This window comes from Notolepis coatsorum (genome assembly GCF_963971535.1).
Source record: "Notolepis coatsorum genome assembly, chromosome: 2".
In the NCBI taxonomy this organism is placed as follows: Eukaryota; Metazoa; Chordata; class Actinopteri; order Aulopiformes; family Paralepididae; genus Notolepis; species Notolepis coatsorum.
The window spans coordinates 183,741,041-183,761,793 of NC_140166.1; the positions used below are offsets into that span (position 1 = coordinate 183,741,041).

Here is a 20,753-nt window from a genome sequence, read left to right on the forward strand (position 1 = left end):
ACCTGCTGCAGATTAAACTCTCTCTGGGACAGTGTAGAGTAGGCTACCGAATACCGATGGCCCTTTTTATAACGACATACGCGTTCTGGGTTTGCTGGGCTGCGGTTGTCCTGTGCATATTTCTCATCGGTCATTATTAGGAACGTTGGTTGTTAGTACGTTTTAAGCGGTTCTTCTCTAAATAAACGTCCCATTGCTGCTGCCCTGTCAGCGCCTCGTTTGGGTCGAGGTGACTCGCATCTTGCTCATGTTCTCTTTCTTCAAGTATGTCTGCAGGCAGGAACGTATTTGACAACAGTAACGAGATTCTCCAGCTTGTTTTGCATTTATTATAAAAAGATACTGAATTGAGATTCTAATACCTGAATGAATTACCCTGAATAGTTGGGGCCAGACCCACGGACCATCCCTACGACCCTGTCAAGACCCAAGAAGCAATCAACACAGTGATCACAGTCTGCCTGTTTATAGCAGTACCTCAGGAACAGTGCACTGTCTGTGACCCAAGATGATGGGGTTATTATGACCAGAATGGGTAACACTGGACAGCCTATAGTGTAGTGGGTGGGGGTGGGTAGACGAAATAAGTAGCCTATACAATAAGTACTTAAAAAGTATGTGGTGTATACAATTATACAAAGTTTATAATTACTGCATTTGTACTAATGTTACTTTAGAAACGTTTGCTACTATTCAATGAGCTCATTTTGAATTAAATGAGCTGAGAGAGAGAGAGAGAGAGAGAGAGAGAGAGAGAGAGAGAGAGAGAGAGAGAGAGAGAGAGAGAGAGAGAGAGAGAGAGAGAGAGAGAGAGAGAGAAAGAAAAAAAGACAGACAGACAAGCAGGGATCTCAGCCTGCTATGACAACGCGCAGATGGACCCGCTCTTACCAGCCTAAATCCCTACCCTCTGATGACACCAATACAAGCACCTCGTCATTAAGCAATCACTGCTGTTTCTATAAAGAACAAAATCAATTCCCCATTCAATGTCTATGGAGGAGCTGCAGATCTCCAGGTGACGTCACCAATTTGATGGCTAAAGCAAATAACGTTTGTAAATTGGTAGAAATGTATATCCTGTCACCCACTAGGTGAAGAAGGCCACCTTTCTGTGCAGGAGGTCAGAGAGATTAGGCCTAGATAGATACTGTCACAAGCCTTTGAGGTTTACTGACGCAATGTATTCATTAATTACATTTATATAGCGCTTTTCTAGACACTCAAAGCGCTCCCCACAATGTAGCGTGGAAATTGCCTCCTTCACCACCAGCCACCACTGGTAGCACCCAACCTTGGGCTACGCAGGCTCAATGGCTGCCATACACTGGCACCAGGCACACATCACACTACACAATGGCTGAAACGGCTCAGGAGACAGGGATTGATATCAGCCAATTAAGGGGAAGGGGAAGGGATGATTAGGTGGCCTTGATGTCAGAGACCTGATTGGGAATTTGTCCAGGAACGTCGGGGAACCCCCTACTCTTTGCGATAGGCGTCCTCCTGGGTTCTTTAACTACCGAGATTCAGTCAGTGGATCACATTGAGCATTTCTTGTATGCCGTGACAATTAAAACTCTTGACTTGACTTGACTTGACTTGAGCAACATGGATCTTGTTGTAAAGCCACTTCACTGATCAGGGCACCCTTTGGATCTAAACTGAATGAGACAATCAAATTGTTAATTGTGATTATTTGTGAGACAATAATCGTCATTATCGCAGCAGCCCTAGCTTCTACTGGATTAGAAAATGTACCAAAGCCTTAGACTGCATGGAATTGGAAGCACAATAAAAAAAAACACACATTTGATGAAAAATCTAAGTTTGTCATAATAATATAATTAAGATTTATATTTACATATACACTATTTCTTTTTATATATTATATAACTTCTAAGGAGGAGTCTCCTTTCTCCTCGTCAGGAGAATATTGTCACAAGGAAAGATGAAATTACCTACCTGGGCTCCATCCTAGAGGCTAATCTTTCCTGTGACAAAATGGCATCCAATGTAATAAAAAAAAGTCAACCAACGAACTCGATTCTTGTACCGGATCTCCTCTCTGGTAAACAAGAACACCCTGAAGACTCTGGCAGGAGCACTCATACAAGGGTACTACGACTATGCTTGCACCTCATGGTACCAAAGCACCTCAAAGGCACTAAAAACAAAATTACAAACATCTCAAAACAAACTGGTCAGACTACTGCTTGACCTTACTCCTAGAACCCACCTCACCCCTGCCCACTTTGACAACCTAGGATGGCTTAGAGTAGACGACAGAGTACAGCAACTTGCAATGGGCCTGGTCTACAAGATACACTACCAAGGTACCCATGTACATGTCAAAATACTTCCCAAAGGTCAGTGAATACCACGATCACAACACCAGAGGGAGCTCCACAAATCATGTTAAACCCAGATTCGACTCAAACAAGGGACTAAACAGGTTTCGCAATTATGCCACATCAATGTGGAACGCCCTACCCAAAGCTGTAAAGGAATGTGTGAATCACTACCCACTTTTAAAAACACTCAAAGAACACCTACGGGAGACTGCAATTCGAAACTGGCCCATGTAAATGTCCTAACCCAACCCCCTCCAATGTACAGTAAATGACCAAGTATGGTTGTCAATATTCCAATGTAGTTTTCCTTGTACAGTTGTACAGTGTTCCCCCCCCACCCCACCCACCCAAGTCTTTCTCTGGTCTGCATCCCCTTAACAATTGTGTGTATTGAGCCGTACTGTATTGTACCCATTCTGCAATCTGTTAAAGTTTTCAATCAATCAATCAATCAATCAAGGACAGGATTACAGCACAATAAAGCAACAGAAAACCGGTCAGTGTTAGCTGGGGAGAGGAAGAGAGAATGAAGAGGAAAGGATAAGAAAGGAAAAGACAAATCTCTGGGTCACAGCGTTCAATGGAAAACAGTGAGACGGAAGTACCCCTGGTGTGGTCTCTACCTGAAACGTACTCTTCCAACATAAAACAAGCAAATTGGATACACCAACTCTAGATCTGTTTCGCTGCTACAAATAAGGAAATACACTCGCTGGTCATTTAATTAGGTATGCCATTCTAGGCTGCCGTAAGCCATCCACTTCAAGGTTGGACGTGGTTGTTGTGCATTCAGAGCTGCTCTTCTGCATACCACTGTTGTAACATGCCGTTATTCCAGTTACTGTCACTTTCCCCTCAGCTTGGACCGGTCTGGCCCTTGTCCTTGCTGCTCGCAAGGTGTTTCTTTTGTACCATTCTCTTGCTGTTGTGTGTGAAAGTCATGTTTTTGAATAACTCAAACCGCCTGAACAACCTAAGAGACTTAGATCACATTCCTTCCTCATTCTGATGTTTGCCAGAAAACAGATTTTCAGGTCACGCCAGAAGAAAACAGTTTCAGGTCACACCAGCGGAAAACAGAGTTTCAGGTCACACCAGCAGAAAACAGTTTCAGGTCACGCCAGCAGAAAACAGTTTCAGGTCACACCAGCAGAAAACAGAGTTTCAGGTCACACCAGCAGAAAACAGTTTCAGGTCACACCAGCAGAAAACAGAGTTTCAGGTCACGCCAGCAGAAAACAGTTTCAGGTCACACCAGCAGAAAACAGAGTTTCAGGTCACGCCAGCAGAAAACAGAGTTTCAGGTCACGCCAGCAGAAAACAGTTTCAGGTCACGCCAGCAGAAAACAGTTTCAGGTCACACCAGCAGAAAACAGAGTTTCAGGTCACGCCAGCAGAAAACAGAGTTTCAGGTCACGCCAGCAGAAAACAGAGTTTCAGGTCACACCAGCAGAAAACAGTTTCAGGTCACACCAGCAGAAAACAGAGTTTTGGGTCACACCAGCAGAAAAGAGTTTCGGATCACGCCAGCAGAAAAGAGTTTCGGGTCACGCCAGCAGAAAAGAGTTTCGGGTCACGCCAGCAGAAAAGAGTTTCGGGTCACGCCAGCAGAAAAGAGTTTCGGGTCACGCCAGCAGGTCCTTTCATGAGAGTGCTATGAATTTAGTCATATGCATTTATCAACTACACTAATCGATTAGGCTAGTTGATTTTATCTAGAAATGTGCCCGCATCTACGCATCTTTAAATCTAGAGCCTATGCATTTTTTGTCCTGAACATTACCCATTCACAAATAAAATGTAAACGATTCAACGACTAACATGAAACACATAAAGTCTCTGTCGACGAGGACCTAACTAACTAAGAGGTGGGCAGCCCTACTGTTTGCGTGCTGGGCCACGCAAATTCAGATTAAAGGTTATCTGAAGTGCTGTGTGTACACATGTGCATGCACATGTATGTGACCTCCACAACTAAGAAGTGGAATATGTGGGAGCACACACTAATGGCTGTGTGCCATGGAGCCTCAGACATCTGCAGCTCATTATAAATTAACATCATGGACACCCTGTCCTTTACACGCACAGATGACTGGACTATCACTCTCTCTCCTGTCGCCATGTTGGCTGGGAATTCTGGTTAACGCTCTGTAACCTGTATCCAAATGAGGACATGCGTATCCTCCGCTAAAGGAGACGAGCGAGGAAACCTCAGGCTTCCTCGGTGTGTCGTTTACTACAGCTTTGAAGTGGTCTTAAAAGATGGCAATTTTCTTTCAGTTTCCGGGTCACAGAGGAATCAAGGATGGAGAAAGGGATGTCCTTTTTTTAATCCTTGGACTGCACCCCATTCAGAGAGGAACCAGTCAGACATGTCAGGTCTACAGACAGACAAGTATTGTGTTCCCTCAGCAATCAGACAAAATAAGAGGGACAGAACAATAGAATCTAACAGTAGTTTGGCTAGGGCTATGTGCAATGGTAATCCTTGTGCAATAATCAATTAATTTGTATGACTTTATATTATTTTAGGGGACTGCATATATACAGTAAGGGACTGAATATTGTATATTTGTATTGTATCTGTTCCTGTGACTGTGTATTGTGTTTTACTTTTGCACTTTGACCACTCAAATATCTATACTTGGGATGATAAAGTTTGCCTTTACATGTCTATTGGTACAACTACAAGGGCCAGTAGAGGAATGCATCTAGGGACACACATGCCATTGAATCACAATAGGCAGGAGGATCTACAGCTAGCAGGCTGGATGGTATATATAGCTGGGATAGTGGTGAGGTCATGGCATCGCATTTTGTGAGAGATTTACAACAATTAGACAGTGCTACGTACTAACCTTAGATATTGAACAGGCATGGAAATCTTTTTAAAAGTATGTTTTTACGAGCAGTTGATTGCTTTGCACCAGTTAAATCAGTCAGAGACAGTTAAGCAAAGAACACAGCCGTGGATAAACTGATATTTTTGAGAATATTAGGAGCAGGAACAAAGCATTTTCAAAGTATAGCAAAACAGGAAACAAGTCCAATTTTTATTTGTTTAAATCATTGCGAAACAAAGTAACAAGTTATATTAGGGATGCTAAGAAGTCATATTTCAGTGAGCAAATTGCAGAGAATAAGAACAACCCCAGTAACTTTGGCGAGCGCTAAAGCAATTAGGTTACAGTAGTAGGACTAAAACACAATCAAAGAATATCAGCTTGAACATAAATGGAGAAATGATAGCAGAGAAAGTTAAAGTGGCTGACAGTTTCAATACCCGTTTTACATCTGTAGCCCGTAACCTGGTGGACAAGCTCCCTGTACAACAGGCTTTATGATGAAAGACGGGTGCAGGAATTTTACTCACTACAGGGTGTTGAACCCGAGTCCTTTTCTTTGGCCAAAGTGTCCCTGAGCAGGGTCGCAATGAGGTTAGCTGAATTAAAACCTGAGAAAGCAACTGGACTGGACAATATTCCAGCGAGATATGTGAAAGATGCTGCAGAGATCATTGCACCTTGCATAACTCATATAATATTGTTAACCTATATATTGAACAGGCAAGGGTGCCTAATGATCTTAAACTAGCTAGAGTTATTACACTTTTTAAGAAGGGGAGCAAGGTTGCTCAAGGTAATTAAAGACCAGTGTCCATTCTTGGGTATATAACCAAGGTTCTTGAAAAAAAGTATCTACGAACAGATAGAGGAATACATTTCTAAAAATAATATTTTGTATGATTTGCAATCAGGTTTTAGAGCATCCTATTCTACAGACACATCTGCTATGTCTCACTGATTATATTAAAAAGGGAACTGACAATGGTAAACTTTGTGGTATGGTTCTGCTCAGTCTACAAAAAGCATTCGATACGGTCGATCATCAGATTTTATTGTATAAATTGAAAGCTCTTGGTTTTAGTAGCTAGGCCGGTGATTGGGTCAGAGCATATCTGTCAATGGGACTCTATCAGGAAAGAAACTCAACAGCTGTGAAGTCCCTCAAGGTAGTGTCTTAGGTTAGGGCCTCTTTTATTTTTACTATATATTATGTCCTGCCCTCTTTTTCTGTACGCCAATGATTCTGCTCTTGTTGTGTCCCAGAAAGACAAGAGCATGGTTGAGCGCTGTCTGGGTGCAGAGTTAGAGTGTGAGCAAATGGCTCTCCGAAAATATCTCTCTTTATCTCGGTAAGACGGAGTCTATTCTCTTTGGGACCAAAGTGAAATTGGGCAGATCACCTGGCTTCAATGTTATGGCTGGCCATGCTGGGGACACGGTAGTGGCAACTAAAAACTGTTTCACATATTTGGGGTGTGAAATGGATCAGTCTCTCACAGGAAAGAAGATGGGGTTAAACGTTATAGCCAAAGTCAACCACATTTAAAAAAAAATTAAATCCTGTGTATTTTAACATCCGTTTAAAAAAAATGCATTCATTCATGGTGAAAGCTTGAAGTGAGAGCCAGGCTCTGTTGCCTTCCTGTTCCTCTTGGCTCTTCCTTCACCATCCCGCTACACACCTCTCTCGCACCACTCCCCACCCAGCACCAGTACCTCCCAGTGTCCACTACAGCTGCTGGTCAGTGTCCACTGGTAGGAAACATAATAATCTGGTGACAAGTGATGTTCTGACCACTACTGCATGTATTTAACATGAGGAAACACTGCTTATGTAACACCACTGCTGCTAAGTTAGTTTAGGGTCATGATGACCCTCCCCTGGTACATTGTGTAACCGTTTTAACTGATATATACTGTATATATTTTATATATTTTTTCTTTTCTTTATATTGATCTGTTTTTTTTTTTATTATTATTATTATTTAGCATTTTTACAGCTTTATTTGGCCACGCAGGACCGACAGAGGAAAGGGCGAACGGGAGAAGAGGTGGGGAGGACATGCGACAAATAACGACAGGAGCTGGGATCGAAGAACTCGGCCGTGTAGGTGCGCGAGGCACTATGGTATGCGCCACGAGGGCGCCCCATATTGATCTGGGTTTTAACTATTTATTTGAACTGGCATGTAACTCTACATAATTGAAAATGAGGGCAACCGCAGCAGATTTCTTTTTCCAAACACAAATAAAGGTGAAAGAAAATAGTATATTTTCATGATGTGAGCAGGACATGTCGTGCTTTTAACTGGTGGGTAAGTACACACTGTCCTTTCTATTGAAGTGTGTGTGTGTGTGTGTGTGTGTGTGTGTGTGTGTGTGTGTGTGTGTGTGTGTGTGTGTGTGTGTGTGTGTGTGTGTGTGTGTGTGTGTGTGTGTGTGTGTGTGTGTGTGTGTGTGTGTGTGTGTGTGTGTGTGTGTGTGTGTGTGTGTGTGTGTGAGCGAGCGAGCGAGCGTAGTGGCTATGAGGAAGTGAGGGGGCCCTTTAAAAAAAATCACATGTCACAGCATATGGAATATCCACAGCAATGTGTCAGCATGCAACACACACAAAGTCAAAGAGCTTCAAAGTTGGAGGAAGGAGAATTTGCCTCGATAGAATTAGCCTTTTCTATAGGCTGTTTGACAGTCAGATTCCTCTTTGATTAACCTTGCAATTGATTGACAGTTCTTCAGCTGATAAAAGGACAACAACAACACACAGAACCACGAAAGGGATTACTCAAGAGCTGCGGCTAGCAGGGGGCTAAACCTGATATAGGAGACAGGAGGGAGGCCATATAGACCAGCTATATGGTAGCTAGGAAAAGAAACGGTTGAGCAAGAAGAGTGTTGCCTTACTGGATCAGTGTCCATGTGGGCATACAGCTCAAACATTAGACCATATAGAATCAAGTTCAAAGCCAAGGGCAAGACAACAGCCAAAATCCACCCAGTTAGCTTACTCTGTCTGGCCACAGTAACAATGATTCACAATATTGTCATCAACAAAAATAATAATATTTATGCATGTCTCATTATACTATAATTGCAGAAGTTGGAATAATTTCAATTTCACTGAATTGCACAAATTAAACGATCAAATGATCCAGGCTAAACGTACTAGTATTAACCAATCATGTTGTTGGCTATGACAGGCCTAACTAAATTGATTGTTAACTGTCATCACCTATAGGAATTAGATTCCCTCTGGCTGGCTACTGGGCTGCCGGAGTGATATTAAATCACATTAAATAATCATAAAAACAGGCTAATCTTAGAATGGCTCATAGTTTAATATGCCTATGACAGTGACACCGTTAGTTAGTTAGTTAGTTAGTTAGTTAGTTAGTTAGTTAGTTAGTTAGTTAGTTAATGGGGGCCATTAATTTCCGTTTAGCACTGCAGGTGTCCAAATGAAATGATGCAAGAAACCGCAGAGTGCCATGAGATGTTTTGCCCAAACTCGAACAGGCTGGAAGATGTGTGCATGTGGCAGATGTGGACTATCTTTTTTGACCATCAACCTGGGAATATGCATGTTCAAACACAGTAAATACATACACACACACTTGTCCCAGTGCTGCTGACGTTACCAGCCTGGGCTAAATATACAGTCAGATCCACACAGGTTGTTGACTCTGTAACCAGCAGACGTTAATACATACATAGAGCATTCTGCTGATGCCTCCTGTGCACTGCAGTGTAAAGACCTAGCTTGTTAATGAGTACCCCGGAGCACTCCCCACTCTAACATAATAGAGAGACCAAGGTCCAAAACTGCCATTTCTTCATAAAATGCACAAAAGATGTTGAGATTAGCCATCAGCCCAAAGCAGCAGGGGGCCAGACTAAATCTATGTTAAAGTGAACATGACAGTCTCTCATCCCTTCATCCACTGTCTGGTAGTGATCTGAGGAGGGACATCAATGCAAAACAGACACATCAAGTTCAGCGATCAGCAAAATGAAGGTTCAGCATGCAGACACAAAGCTCAAGTGTTGCCAGGGTAACTTAGCCACGCTGCTCCTGTTGCTGGGTGAATCGTGAAAGAACAGAAACCCCATAATGCCTCGCCTATGGTCCCCCTCTCTAGGGCCTCTGTCGCAAAATCCCTGCTACCTTGGAGACCCTCAGAATTGGTAATGCAATGGTTGCGTGTTCCTTAGTTCCTGCCCCTTCTTGGATGTGTGAGAGTTGGCACGGAGGAGTGAGAAGCGGACAGCAGCGCATTTAAAAGGGGTTTGCTGCGTTGGTAATCAAGTCTGTGCATGTCTGTGCATGGTCATTAGGCTGGCCGGGGGAAACTGAAAACGTGCACCAGCATGGCAAAAAAAAGGAAAATCAGCCACTCTATCCGATTAGCAAGATTGTAAGTTCTTCCAGTGAAGGACGTCTCACCGGGAAAAGAGTTCAACAACAAGCAGGCTTTCAGTGACATACTGCACAGTTTGCACGCAGGCATCCCTGTGTGTGAACCCAAACTGATCTATCCATCTAATCTCCAGAGAGAAGGGCCGTGCTCTGCCCGTGCCTATAGCTGCCATTACTGCTGTCTTTGTGCGCCACTCCCCCCTCCTTGTTCAGGCAGAGAGACCAGGCGCAGGGGGCCCGTCTTCTTGCAGCTCTGGAAACACTTAACCCCTTAAAATGCCCCCTAAGCTGACAGGCAGTGGCACTGCATACTCTTTATTCTGTAGAGCAGCAGGACAGAGTATCAAGTTGGCCATAAATAAACAGAGGAAGTAATCATTTTGTGATGGTAAATACACAGAACAGTAATAACATAGCCAGTTTAGCCACTAGTCAATTTCTATATTTCCACACGAAGCTCTGGTTAAAACATCTGCTGTTTTTCTCATAGAAGCACTGATTTTAAAATCTGGGTAGATGGATCATTATGAAATGTGTGATGATGGCCAATTAAAAAGCACAAACACAAGTACCAATCAATCTGAGTGATAAGCATAATCAATTATCTCATGGGGACAAAGTGCCATCTAAATCCTCTAAATCCAAAGAATAGGCTATGTTGTAAAAACCCTATATAGAGGAATTACACATCACAAAAGCAAACAGAAATGTGTAGACTAATTCTCAAGGGCTGTGCACACTTACTGCTGCTACACAAATACATTATGAATTTTTTTTTGTACCTAATTGATATGTAAGTAGCACAGTACCTTGAGGAAAAGGTAGGCTTAATTTGAATGACGCCTGGAGGATGTACAATATTCAAATCTTAGGAGAATGCAAATGCTCTGAATTTTTTTTAAATACAGACTGAAAGCAGGTTTGATCAGATGCAGTTAGAAATTCAGGCAACTGAAAGGCTCATTCTTTAATTTGAATGGCCTACCGATTAGTATTTCTTTGCAAAACAGATCAATACTACAAAAAACTGACTCGACAGCACTTACTGTACATGAGTTACATGAGCTTTGCTTAGTGATGACGAAATTACATAAGGCTAATATTTGACTTCATCAATAATGCATTGGCTTGAGAAGCTATGGACAAACAAAAAAGCAGATAACATTACAGTGACTGCGTTTACATTACAATCAAGCACAATATGATTAGAATTGATGAAAACAGAAGGCGTCTTAAACCGTACCACACTGAGCCGTCTGCCTTGTTTCATTGTATTGGCTATTGGGTCATTATATCTTTTTCCAAAACGGATTATAAGACCACTAGACAATGTAACATAGGGTGAGCTATAAAAGACAAATCTCAATGGGAGTGGGGACCAAGTAGCTTCCACACATTGTGTCATTTCATCTTTGGACGTCAGTTAAGTTACAAATATAAACTCAGTCACGTGTAGGACTAAAATTAAGGGGGAAAGGGCAGCTCTTCTCGTAGGAAAAAAACATTTCCAAAGCCTTTATTACTTTGCTAGTTAATCTGTAGAACATACATTTAAAAATGTTAATAAAACTTCAAATGTTTTTTTTTTTTTTTTTTTTGCTACCAGAAGAGCTGCCTAAGCCTTATTGTTTTTTTTTTTTTTTTTTATGTCTGTAAATCCCTACTAAAGAGCACCTTCTGGGTCACTATTAACACTTTAAGGACCGTCCACGTATATATACGTGTTTCGGTGCCATGCGTTGTGGACCAGAGCCACGTATATAGCCGTGGCAATTTTTTTTTTTTTTATCCACTTTTTCTCCCATTTTTCTATATTTTCTCCCATCCCAATTTCGTATCATCCAATTCAACCCTCCCCTGTCACGAATGCTGTTTCTTGCCTCACACAAGCCGGCTGCAATGTGGACTAAGTCATACATAGCTCAAGTCCCCTCCGGTACTTGAGGTAACAGCAGTCGCATCTTTTCACCTGCGCAGCTCGATCTCTCAGTGGCGAGGAGTAACGCGTGGGAGGCTCACGCTGCCCCCGACACTTCCTGATTCTACTGCGCAGGCGCACCAACCGACCTGTAGGAGTCGCTGTCCACAACGCCCGATCCCCACCCATCAGTTTCCCACCCTCTAATACGGCCAATGTGTATTAGTATGAACGACCAGCTAAACTGAAAGCAATGTGGAGCGCTGGGCTCGAACAGGCGAGCCCAGCGTCTCCGCATTCGTGGTGAGCGCCTTGCCCACTACGCCACGTAGCCGCCCCAGCCGTGGCAAGTTGTTATTGTTTTATTCCATATTTATAACGCTATTAACGTCCGCGATCGAGATGCATGACCTACCCACATATTTGATTTTCGAAACATGAAATACCGGCCAGATCCGCTTAGGGGCGCCATCGCTCCACTGCAGTATCATTGAGGGCGATTGTAAAAAAAAAAAAAATTTACAGTCTGTGGGCGGATCATATGAGCCTTGATTCCAAACGAAGACCCTCCATCTTTGATCCCGTTACCGAACGCAAATTTCAGTCTGGAATAATGGGATTTATGATTAGCCAATGGACATATCGATCTACCAGAATCCGATGACTAATGAAGAAATGCTGCCGGCGATCACATGGCCTGACGGTAGGATACTATTCCCCCAAATTACAGCTGGATTGGACATTGTTTTAAAACCTAACGTGATCGATCACTGACATTGGCTACCTGAACGCACACTGTATTGCTAATCAATAATACTAATCGGCGTTCCCCGCCGCCCCCCATTTCATCCATAGATGCTCTGTAATAGTCCGGATGCTACGCAGTTTGTTTTATTTCATTCGTATATATATACACAACAGAAATGGCGTTTGATATAACAGCGCCAACGTTTAGCCTATTATCTAGCTTCCTGGAAAAAAGAGACAAAAAGCACGATAAACCTTATATTCACGACGCTATAAAATGACAACCAACCGATGGATTTTTATTTTCTTTAAACCATTATGAAGGCACGGTTTATGCACTCAAGTGACAATGAGAATGGACAGATAGCAATACTATAAATTATATATATAGCTCTTAGAAAGTACATCGGTTTGTAAACAAACCTCTGTCCTCTGAGGCATAAATCGCCGCAAGACTGTGGTCGCCAAAGTGTTAATCAGGTACCTGCTTGAGCACTGCTTTGCTGTTTCCTTTTTTTTTATATATATATTTTTTAATCCCTCATGTCTCACGCGTTGCTAGTACACAACTGTCATCTGGTTTGACACAAATGTAAGCAACAGTCTGAGTGAACACAAGAAGATGGGAGCCACCTTACCAGCACAGGAGCGCTACAATGAGGCACACCGACACAACGCGCAACCTCTTCATTATCTTCCCACGGGGACCAACAATCCAACATCCTCGCTCTTTGGGGGGGATTTAGCTCATCTCTCGTGGCTTACACAATAAACCCAAGACACGTTTTTAATCAGGTTAGGGCCTGCGTTAGTTTAAAAATGAAAGCGTGCTAATGTTCATTGTGCGGACGACCCGCCGACTGTTTTCTTGCTGGAGTGGCTTCTGCGGTTGAAGGGTTCGGTAAGCGCAGCTACTGCTCGACGCCTGACCAATAGCATCAGGCCTGTAGGTTTATTGACCAATGGTCAACCCCGGATCCGTGACGTATGTTCATGTAGCCCCGCCTCTTTCCCCCTGTATCGAGCCACAGCTCGCGTCACATTATTATTTTCTTGATCAATAAAACCAACAATATTATTGACAAATTATTGCCCAACGGACTGATTGCGCAACCGATTGAAATATTGCCATAGAGATGATTCATGTATTTCTTTATTCGTAGCCTATGCCATTGAGCGGTTAAAATGAGCTCATCATGGCAGGGGGGGTTGATGGGATATGTACATTGTGTACCTTTTTAGATCATGATCATTATTAGTGATATAAAAGGTTATCATTAAATTAGCCTGGTAAGGACAGTAGACCTTACTGGGGGGGGGGGGGGACAAGTATACATCTCACTTACAGCTAAATGCTGACTTTGAACTGCAACTTCTGTATGAAAAGTGCTATACAAATAAAGTATTATTATATATTGTAGTGATTGTAATGGTACATAATTCACCCACGGAACTATTGTTAGGAACATTAGTTCCGCCCGAACATTCTGGAACATTTGTGATGTCATAGCCGAACGTTCTAGAACATAGGTGATGTCACCGTATGATGTCATGACCAATGTTAAATGAATGAATGAAAACTTTATTTAACAGATTGCAGAATGGGTACAATACAGTACGGCTCAATACACACAATTGTTAAGGGGATGCAGACCAGAGAAAGACGTTTGTCTTGTTTACATCAGGGTCCCCCATTTTCAATTCATAGTGACATTTATGACATACACAACATACATGACATTTATGGCATAGGGACATACATGACATACAGGTATTTAGTACCGTTACATTTGTGACATATACGATATGCAAATATACAGTACTGTTACCCATAGATCCTGACAGTGTTTTAGTCCCTTGTTTGAGCCGAATCTGGGTTTAACATGATTTGTTGAGCTTCCTCTGGTGTTGTGGTCGTGGTATTCACTGACCTTTGGGAAGTATTTTGACATGTTGTACATGGGTACCTTAGTCGTATAGTGTATCTTGTAGACCAGGCCCATTGCAAGTTGCTGTACTCTGTCGTCTACTCTAAGCCATCCTAGGTTGTCAAAGTGGGCAGGGGTGAGGTGGGTTCTACTATTCTAGGGGTAAGGTCAAGTAGAAGTCTGACCAGTTTGTTTTGTGATGTTTTGTAATCTTGTTTTTAGCGCCTTTGAGGTGCTTTGGTACCATGAGGTGCAAGCATAGTCGTATAGTACCCTTGAATGAGTGCTCCTGCCAGAGTCTTCAGGGTATTCTTGTTTACCATAACATATGTATTCGGCAATTCTCTCAGAGTCAGTCAGTCGACTGCACGCAACGTAGCCGCCCGTAGCATGTTGTATTTCTGTGCTTAATAAATACTATTCGTTCTGCCTCGAGCCACCGTCTCCGACTCTCATCTCTCGGCACTACAACATCTCACTTACAGCTAAATCCTCTAAATCCAAAGAATAGGCTATGTTGTAAAAACCCTATATAGAGGAATTACACATCACAAAAGCAAACAGAAATGTGTAGACTAATTCTCAAGGGCTTGTGCACACTTACTGCTGCTACACAAATACATTATGAACTTTTTTTGTACCCAATTGATATGTAAGTAGCACAGTACCTTGAGAGGAAAAGGTAAGCTTAATTTGAATGACGCCTGGAGGATGTACAATATTCAAATCTTAGGAGAATGCAAATGCTCTGAATTTTTTTTAAATACAGACTGAAAGCAGGTTTGATCATGATAAGATGCAGTTAGAAATTCAGGCAACTGAAAGGCTCATTCTTTCATTTGAATGGCCTACCAATTAGTATTTCTTTGCAAAACAGATCAATACTACAAAAGACTGACTCGACAGCACTTACTGTACATGAGTTACATGAGCTTTGCTTAGTGATGACGAAATGACATAAGGCTAATATTTGACTTCATAAATAATGCATTGGCTTGAGAAGCTATGGACAAACAAAAAAGCAGATAACAATACAGTGACTGTGTTTACATTACAATCAAGTAGAATATGATTAGAATGGATGAAAACAGAAGGTGTCTTAAACCCACACTGAGCCGTCTGCCTTGTTTCATTGTATTGGGGTATTATATCTTTTTCCAAAACGGATTATAAGACCACTAGACAATGTAACATAGGGTGAGCTATAAAAGACAAATCTCAATGGGAGTGGGGACCAAGTAGCTTCCACACATTGTGTCATTTCATCTTTGGACGTCAGTTAAGTTACAAATATAAACTCAGTGTAGGACTAAAATTAAGGGGGAAAAGGCAGCTCTTCTCGTAGCAAAACACATTTCCAAAGCCTTTATTACTTTGCTAGTTCATCTGTAGAACATACATTTAAAATGTTTAATAAAACTTCAAATGTTTCTTTTTGCTACCAGAAGAGCTGCCTACGCCTTATTGTTTTTTTTCTTCTTTTTGATGTCTGTAAATCCCTACTAAAGAGCACCTTCTGGGTCACTATTAATCAGGTACCTGCTTGAGCACTCCTTTGCTGTTTTTCTCAAGCCTACTTGAAATCAGTGCCACTTGTACAACCGACTATATGCATTTATACACCACAAGGACACAAATAGAGGAGGCTTTTTATGACCCTGCAAATACCCCTAAATAATAAGGCCATCAAAGCCTCTATGCGCCAACTAGAACAAAAAGCAGCTCATTAAGTATGAAATGTGATTCATCTGTCCGACTAAATGATCAGAACCTAGCTTGGACCCTTAGAGCTGACAGCTGGTAGCTTAACGCAAGTCTTGAATTTGTTAATCTATCAGGCTTTGACGCAGGTAACAATACTCAGGGTTAGTGAAGTAAGGATTAGAAGGCAACATGGCAACTTTCTCTAGATGGATCAGTAACAATAACTTGTAGCTGCCTTTCCAGTTTAAAGTCACAGTCTCTCAGTGGCCACACACACACACACACACACACACACACACACACACTATACATCCTGTTTATATTGTTAAATGAGGAGGCCTACTTTAAATTGCTCTGCCATTCTGTGAAATTATTAAGATGTCAAGATGGTTAATTTATGTTATGTTGATACATGAGCAATAACAACTGTTTAAAACTAATCCGTAGTATTCTCGTGACGTTATTTGCCCTACAATATAGGGCACAATGATGGCCACAGCTCATTGGCCACGGTTGTCATTTAACGACATGTACAGTATCCGCTATTTGATTAAAAGCAACTGTGGTTTGAAATTGCGACCAATATGTCTGCGATCGAATACTATGAATAGTTGAAATCATCATGTTATACATTGTGTTACAGTAATAATAATGAATGTAAGTAACTAATGCATTACAATGTCATTGGTTGAATACACCGCAAATAGGCCTATAGTCCATGCATTCGTGTTGACGAAGCTACCAATACGAGGAGGATACTAGAGCAACCAGCAGCGCTGGCAGTCTATTGTGGTTGTTTAGCTAATGATGAGAATATTGTTGGCTATTATTTACAGCTGACCATGTATGTAGCCAACAGATGCTAACACCTGTCAAAATATCAACTGTCAATAATAGAGTTCCAACACGGATGATGGCAAGAACAAAATGTCCCCTTTGTCGCATTGTTTGTTGTAAAATGGCCAAATAATTATGAAATTGAACATCATCCTCCTACACTACACTACAGTGATGGCTAGCTGTTAGCTCGCTGTAGCACTAGGGCACATGAGATGGTGATGATGATATTGATGACGACGGAACGTCAAGAATATCGCCTTGGTGATCAATGTGACCAGAAGTTATACGAAATGACAGACGGCACGATAAAATCCCACATGTCTCACGCGTTGCTAGTACACAACTGTCATCTGGTTTGACACAAATGTAAGCAACAGTGTGAGTGAAGACAAGAAGATGGGAGCCACCTTACCAGCACAGGAGCGCTACAATGAGGCACACCGACACAACGCGCAACCTCTTCATTATCTTCCCGCGGGGACCAACATCCTCGCTCTTTGGGGGGGATTTAGCTCATCTCTCGTGGCTTACACAATAAACCCAAGACACGTTTTTAATCAGGTTAGGGCCTGCATTCGTTTAAAAATGAAAGCGTGCTAATGTTCATTGTGCGGACGACCCGCCGCCTGTTTACTTGCTGGAGTCGCTTCTGCGGTTGAAGGCTTCGGTAAGCGCAGCTACTGCTCGACGCCTGACCAATAGCATCAGGCCTGTAGGTTTATTGACCAATGGTCAACCCCGGATCCGTGACGTATGTTCATGTAGCCCCGCCTCTTTCCCCCTGGATCGAGCTGTGAGCTCGCGTCACATTATTATTTTCTTGATCAATAAAACCAACAATATTATTGACAAATTATTGCCCAACGGACTGATTGCGCAACCGATTGAAATATTGCCATAGAGATGATTCATGTATTTCTTTATTCGTAGCCAATGCCATTGAGCGGTTAAAAAATGAGCTCATCGTGGCAGGGGGGGTTGATGGGATATGTACATTGTGTACCTTTTTAGATCATGATCATTATTAGTGATATAAAAGGTTATCATTAAATTAGCCTGGTAAGGACAGTAGACAAAAAAAAATAAAAAAAAACAAGTATACATCTCACTTACAGCTAAATGCTGACTTTGAACTGCAACTTCTGTATGAAAAGTGCTATACAAATAAAGTATTATTATTAGTGCTGTCAGGCGATTAAACAAATTAATCTAATTAATTACAGGATTTGTAATTAATTAATCGCATTTTAATCGCATAACCATTTTATGCCTGATATTCTATATTCATATTTCAAATTGCATGTGTCCGGATGGCAGAATTCAGTACTTGTAGGAGCCAAAGCTATATTTAGGTTGCTTCTATACTTTAAGCAAGTGGCTTGTCCTTCCGTGTTCCCGTTTTGCGCTCTGATTGGCCACGCACGTTTCTGGTCATGTGACATGTGCGCCAATCGTGGAACGGCAAGTTTTTGGACAGTTAAGCTTAGGCGCTCTTTCGAAGTTGTCTTAGAGCATGGCGATAGAACGCCTGCCCTGATTCCAAACTCTAACCTTAACCGTGAAAGAGTCGCCTAAGCTTAACCAGTGATAGGCGTTAGGTAGTTTGCAGGCTGTTAGACCTGGAAATAGGCGCAGAACTTGCCGTCCCACGATTGGCGCACATGTCACATGACCAGAAACGTGCGTGGCCAATCAGAGCGCAAAACGGGAACGCGGAAGGACAAGCCACTTGCTTAAAGTATAGACGCATTTAGCTTATTGTATTATATAATTGTCATAATAGAACATTCGAGAACATTTGTGATGTCACAGTATGATGTCATGGTCGAACATTCTAGAACATTTGTGATGATGTCATAGCCGAACATTCTAGAACATCGAACATTCTAGAACATTTGTGGTGATATCATAGCCGAACATTCTAGAACATCGAACATTCTAGAACATTTGTGGTGATGTCAATGACCGAACCTTCTAGAACATTTGTGTATCTATATATTCAGCAATTCTCTCAGCCAGGTCAGTGTGCATCTTGAAACCGTTCTGAGCCGTACTGAACAGATAGACTAAACAACATAGATTTTCGGCTTTCCAGTGTGGAGGAATTTTCATGTGTCGAGTCGGCTGTGATTTTGGAGACTGGGAAAATACAGTTTTCTTATCTTGTGACGTGAATATTTAGGTAAATAGATTTAGGACCACTTCTGTAAAGAAAGACTTCGCTGAGGAAGAGAAATAAACCATTTGGATATCTTTGTTTTACACTGGAGCGTCTGTGGACATTATTTTTCTTTATCAATGAACGTACTACTCACGAGTAAGTAATTTTAACCAGTAGAGTGGAACGTCGGCCCTCATAGTACTGTATCTACAAAACCTTCTGTTTAATCATCTTCCATTGATTAATTTGCTTAGATTTGGTCTGGTCTGGTCAATTTGAGCATGGTGTTATTCACAGTCAAAGATACATTTTTTTTATTGATATTCTCATTTGGTTCATTACAATTTACTCAAGCCTAGTAACAGACACAGTATTTCTGACACTGGGAATACATTCCCTGAGATCCATAGATGTCCCTAGAATCAGATACCAAGAACATGCAAATGGACCATATAAAAAAAGTTTGTAAATGTGTATTCTACGTTCTTATGGAATGAACGAGATACTTTTTTTTTTGTGTAATACATTTTTAGTTAATTTTCATAACGCGATAATTTGCTGTGTAATTAATTAATCTAATTAACGCGATAAACTGACAGCCCTAATTATTATATATTGTAGTGATTGTAATGGTACATAATTTAATCCTCCGCCCGAACATTCTGGAACATTTGTGATGATGTCATAGCCGAACGTTCTAGAACATGGGTGATGTTACCGTATGATGTCAGACCAATGTTGAATGAATGAATGAAAACTTTATTTAACAGATTGCAGAATGGGTACAATACAGTACGGCTCAATACACACACTTGTTAAGGGGATGCAGACCAGAGAAAGACGTTTGTCTTGTTTACATCAGGGTCCCCCATTTTCAATTCATAGTGACATTTATGACATACACAACATACATGACATTTATGGCATAGGGACATACATGACATACAGGTATTTAGTACTGTTACATTTGTGACATATACAATATGCAAATATACAGTACTGTTACCCATAGATCCTGACAGAGTATAGTTATACATATGATGGGGAGGGGACTGTACACGTAGGAGGGGGTGGGTGGGTGCAATATACATACGGTGGGGAGAGAATATATACATGCGGTGGGGAGGAGTCTACATTAGGAGGGGGTGGGTGGGTGGGAAAGAAATATACATACGGTGGGGAGAGAATATATACATATGGTGGGGGGAGGAGACTGTCTATTAGGAGTGGGTGGGGGTGGGTGTGGGGGGGTTTGGACATTTACGGTGGCCAGTTTAGAATTGCAGCCTCCTGTAGGTGCTCTTTAAGAGCGGTTTTGAATGTGGGTAGGGATTCACATTCCTTTACAGCTTTGGGTAGGGCGTTCCACATTGATGTGGCATAATTGGGAAACGTGTTTAGTCCCTTGTTTGAGCCGAATCTGGGTTTAACATGATTTGTTGAGCTTCCTCTGGTGTTATGGTCGTGGTATTCACTGACCTTTGGGAAGTATTTTGACATGTACATGGGTACCTTAGTCGTATAGTGTATCTTGTAGACCAGGCCCATTGCAAGTTGCTGTACTCTGTCGTCTACTCTAAGCCATCCTAGGTTGTCAAAGTGGGCAGGGGTGAGGTGGGTTCTAGGGGTAAGGTCAAGTAGTCTGACCAGTTTGTTTTGTGATGTTTTGTAATCTTGTTTTTAGCGCCTTTGAGGTGCTTTGGTACCATGAGGTGCAAGCATAGTCGTATAGTACCCTTGAATGAGTGCTCCTGCCAGAGTCTTCGGTATTCTTGTTTACCATAACATATATGTATCAGTATTCGGCAATTCTCTCAGAGTCAGTCAGTCGACTGCAAGCA

At 41.8% G+C, this 20,753-nt stretch overlaps 1 protein-coding gene across 1 annotated transcript in view; it reads right to left on the minus strand.

Annotated features, from left to right (window-relative positions):
* LOC311223637 (uncharacterized protein) overlaps window positions 1–17,371 on the minus strand; it is a gene marked incomplete at its 3' end in the record, with an annotated part of 57,635 nt that extends 40,264 nt beyond the window's left edge. The window contains exon 1 of the mRNA XM_084308411.1: window positions 17,164–17,371. Coding sequence (XP_084164537.1) covers window positions 17,164–17,216 — 53 coding nt within the window. The 5' untranslated portion in view covers window positions 17,217–17,371. The remainder of the gene's footprint in view (window positions 1–17,163) is intronic.
* Window positions 17,372–20,753: the final 3,382 nt, after the last annotated feature.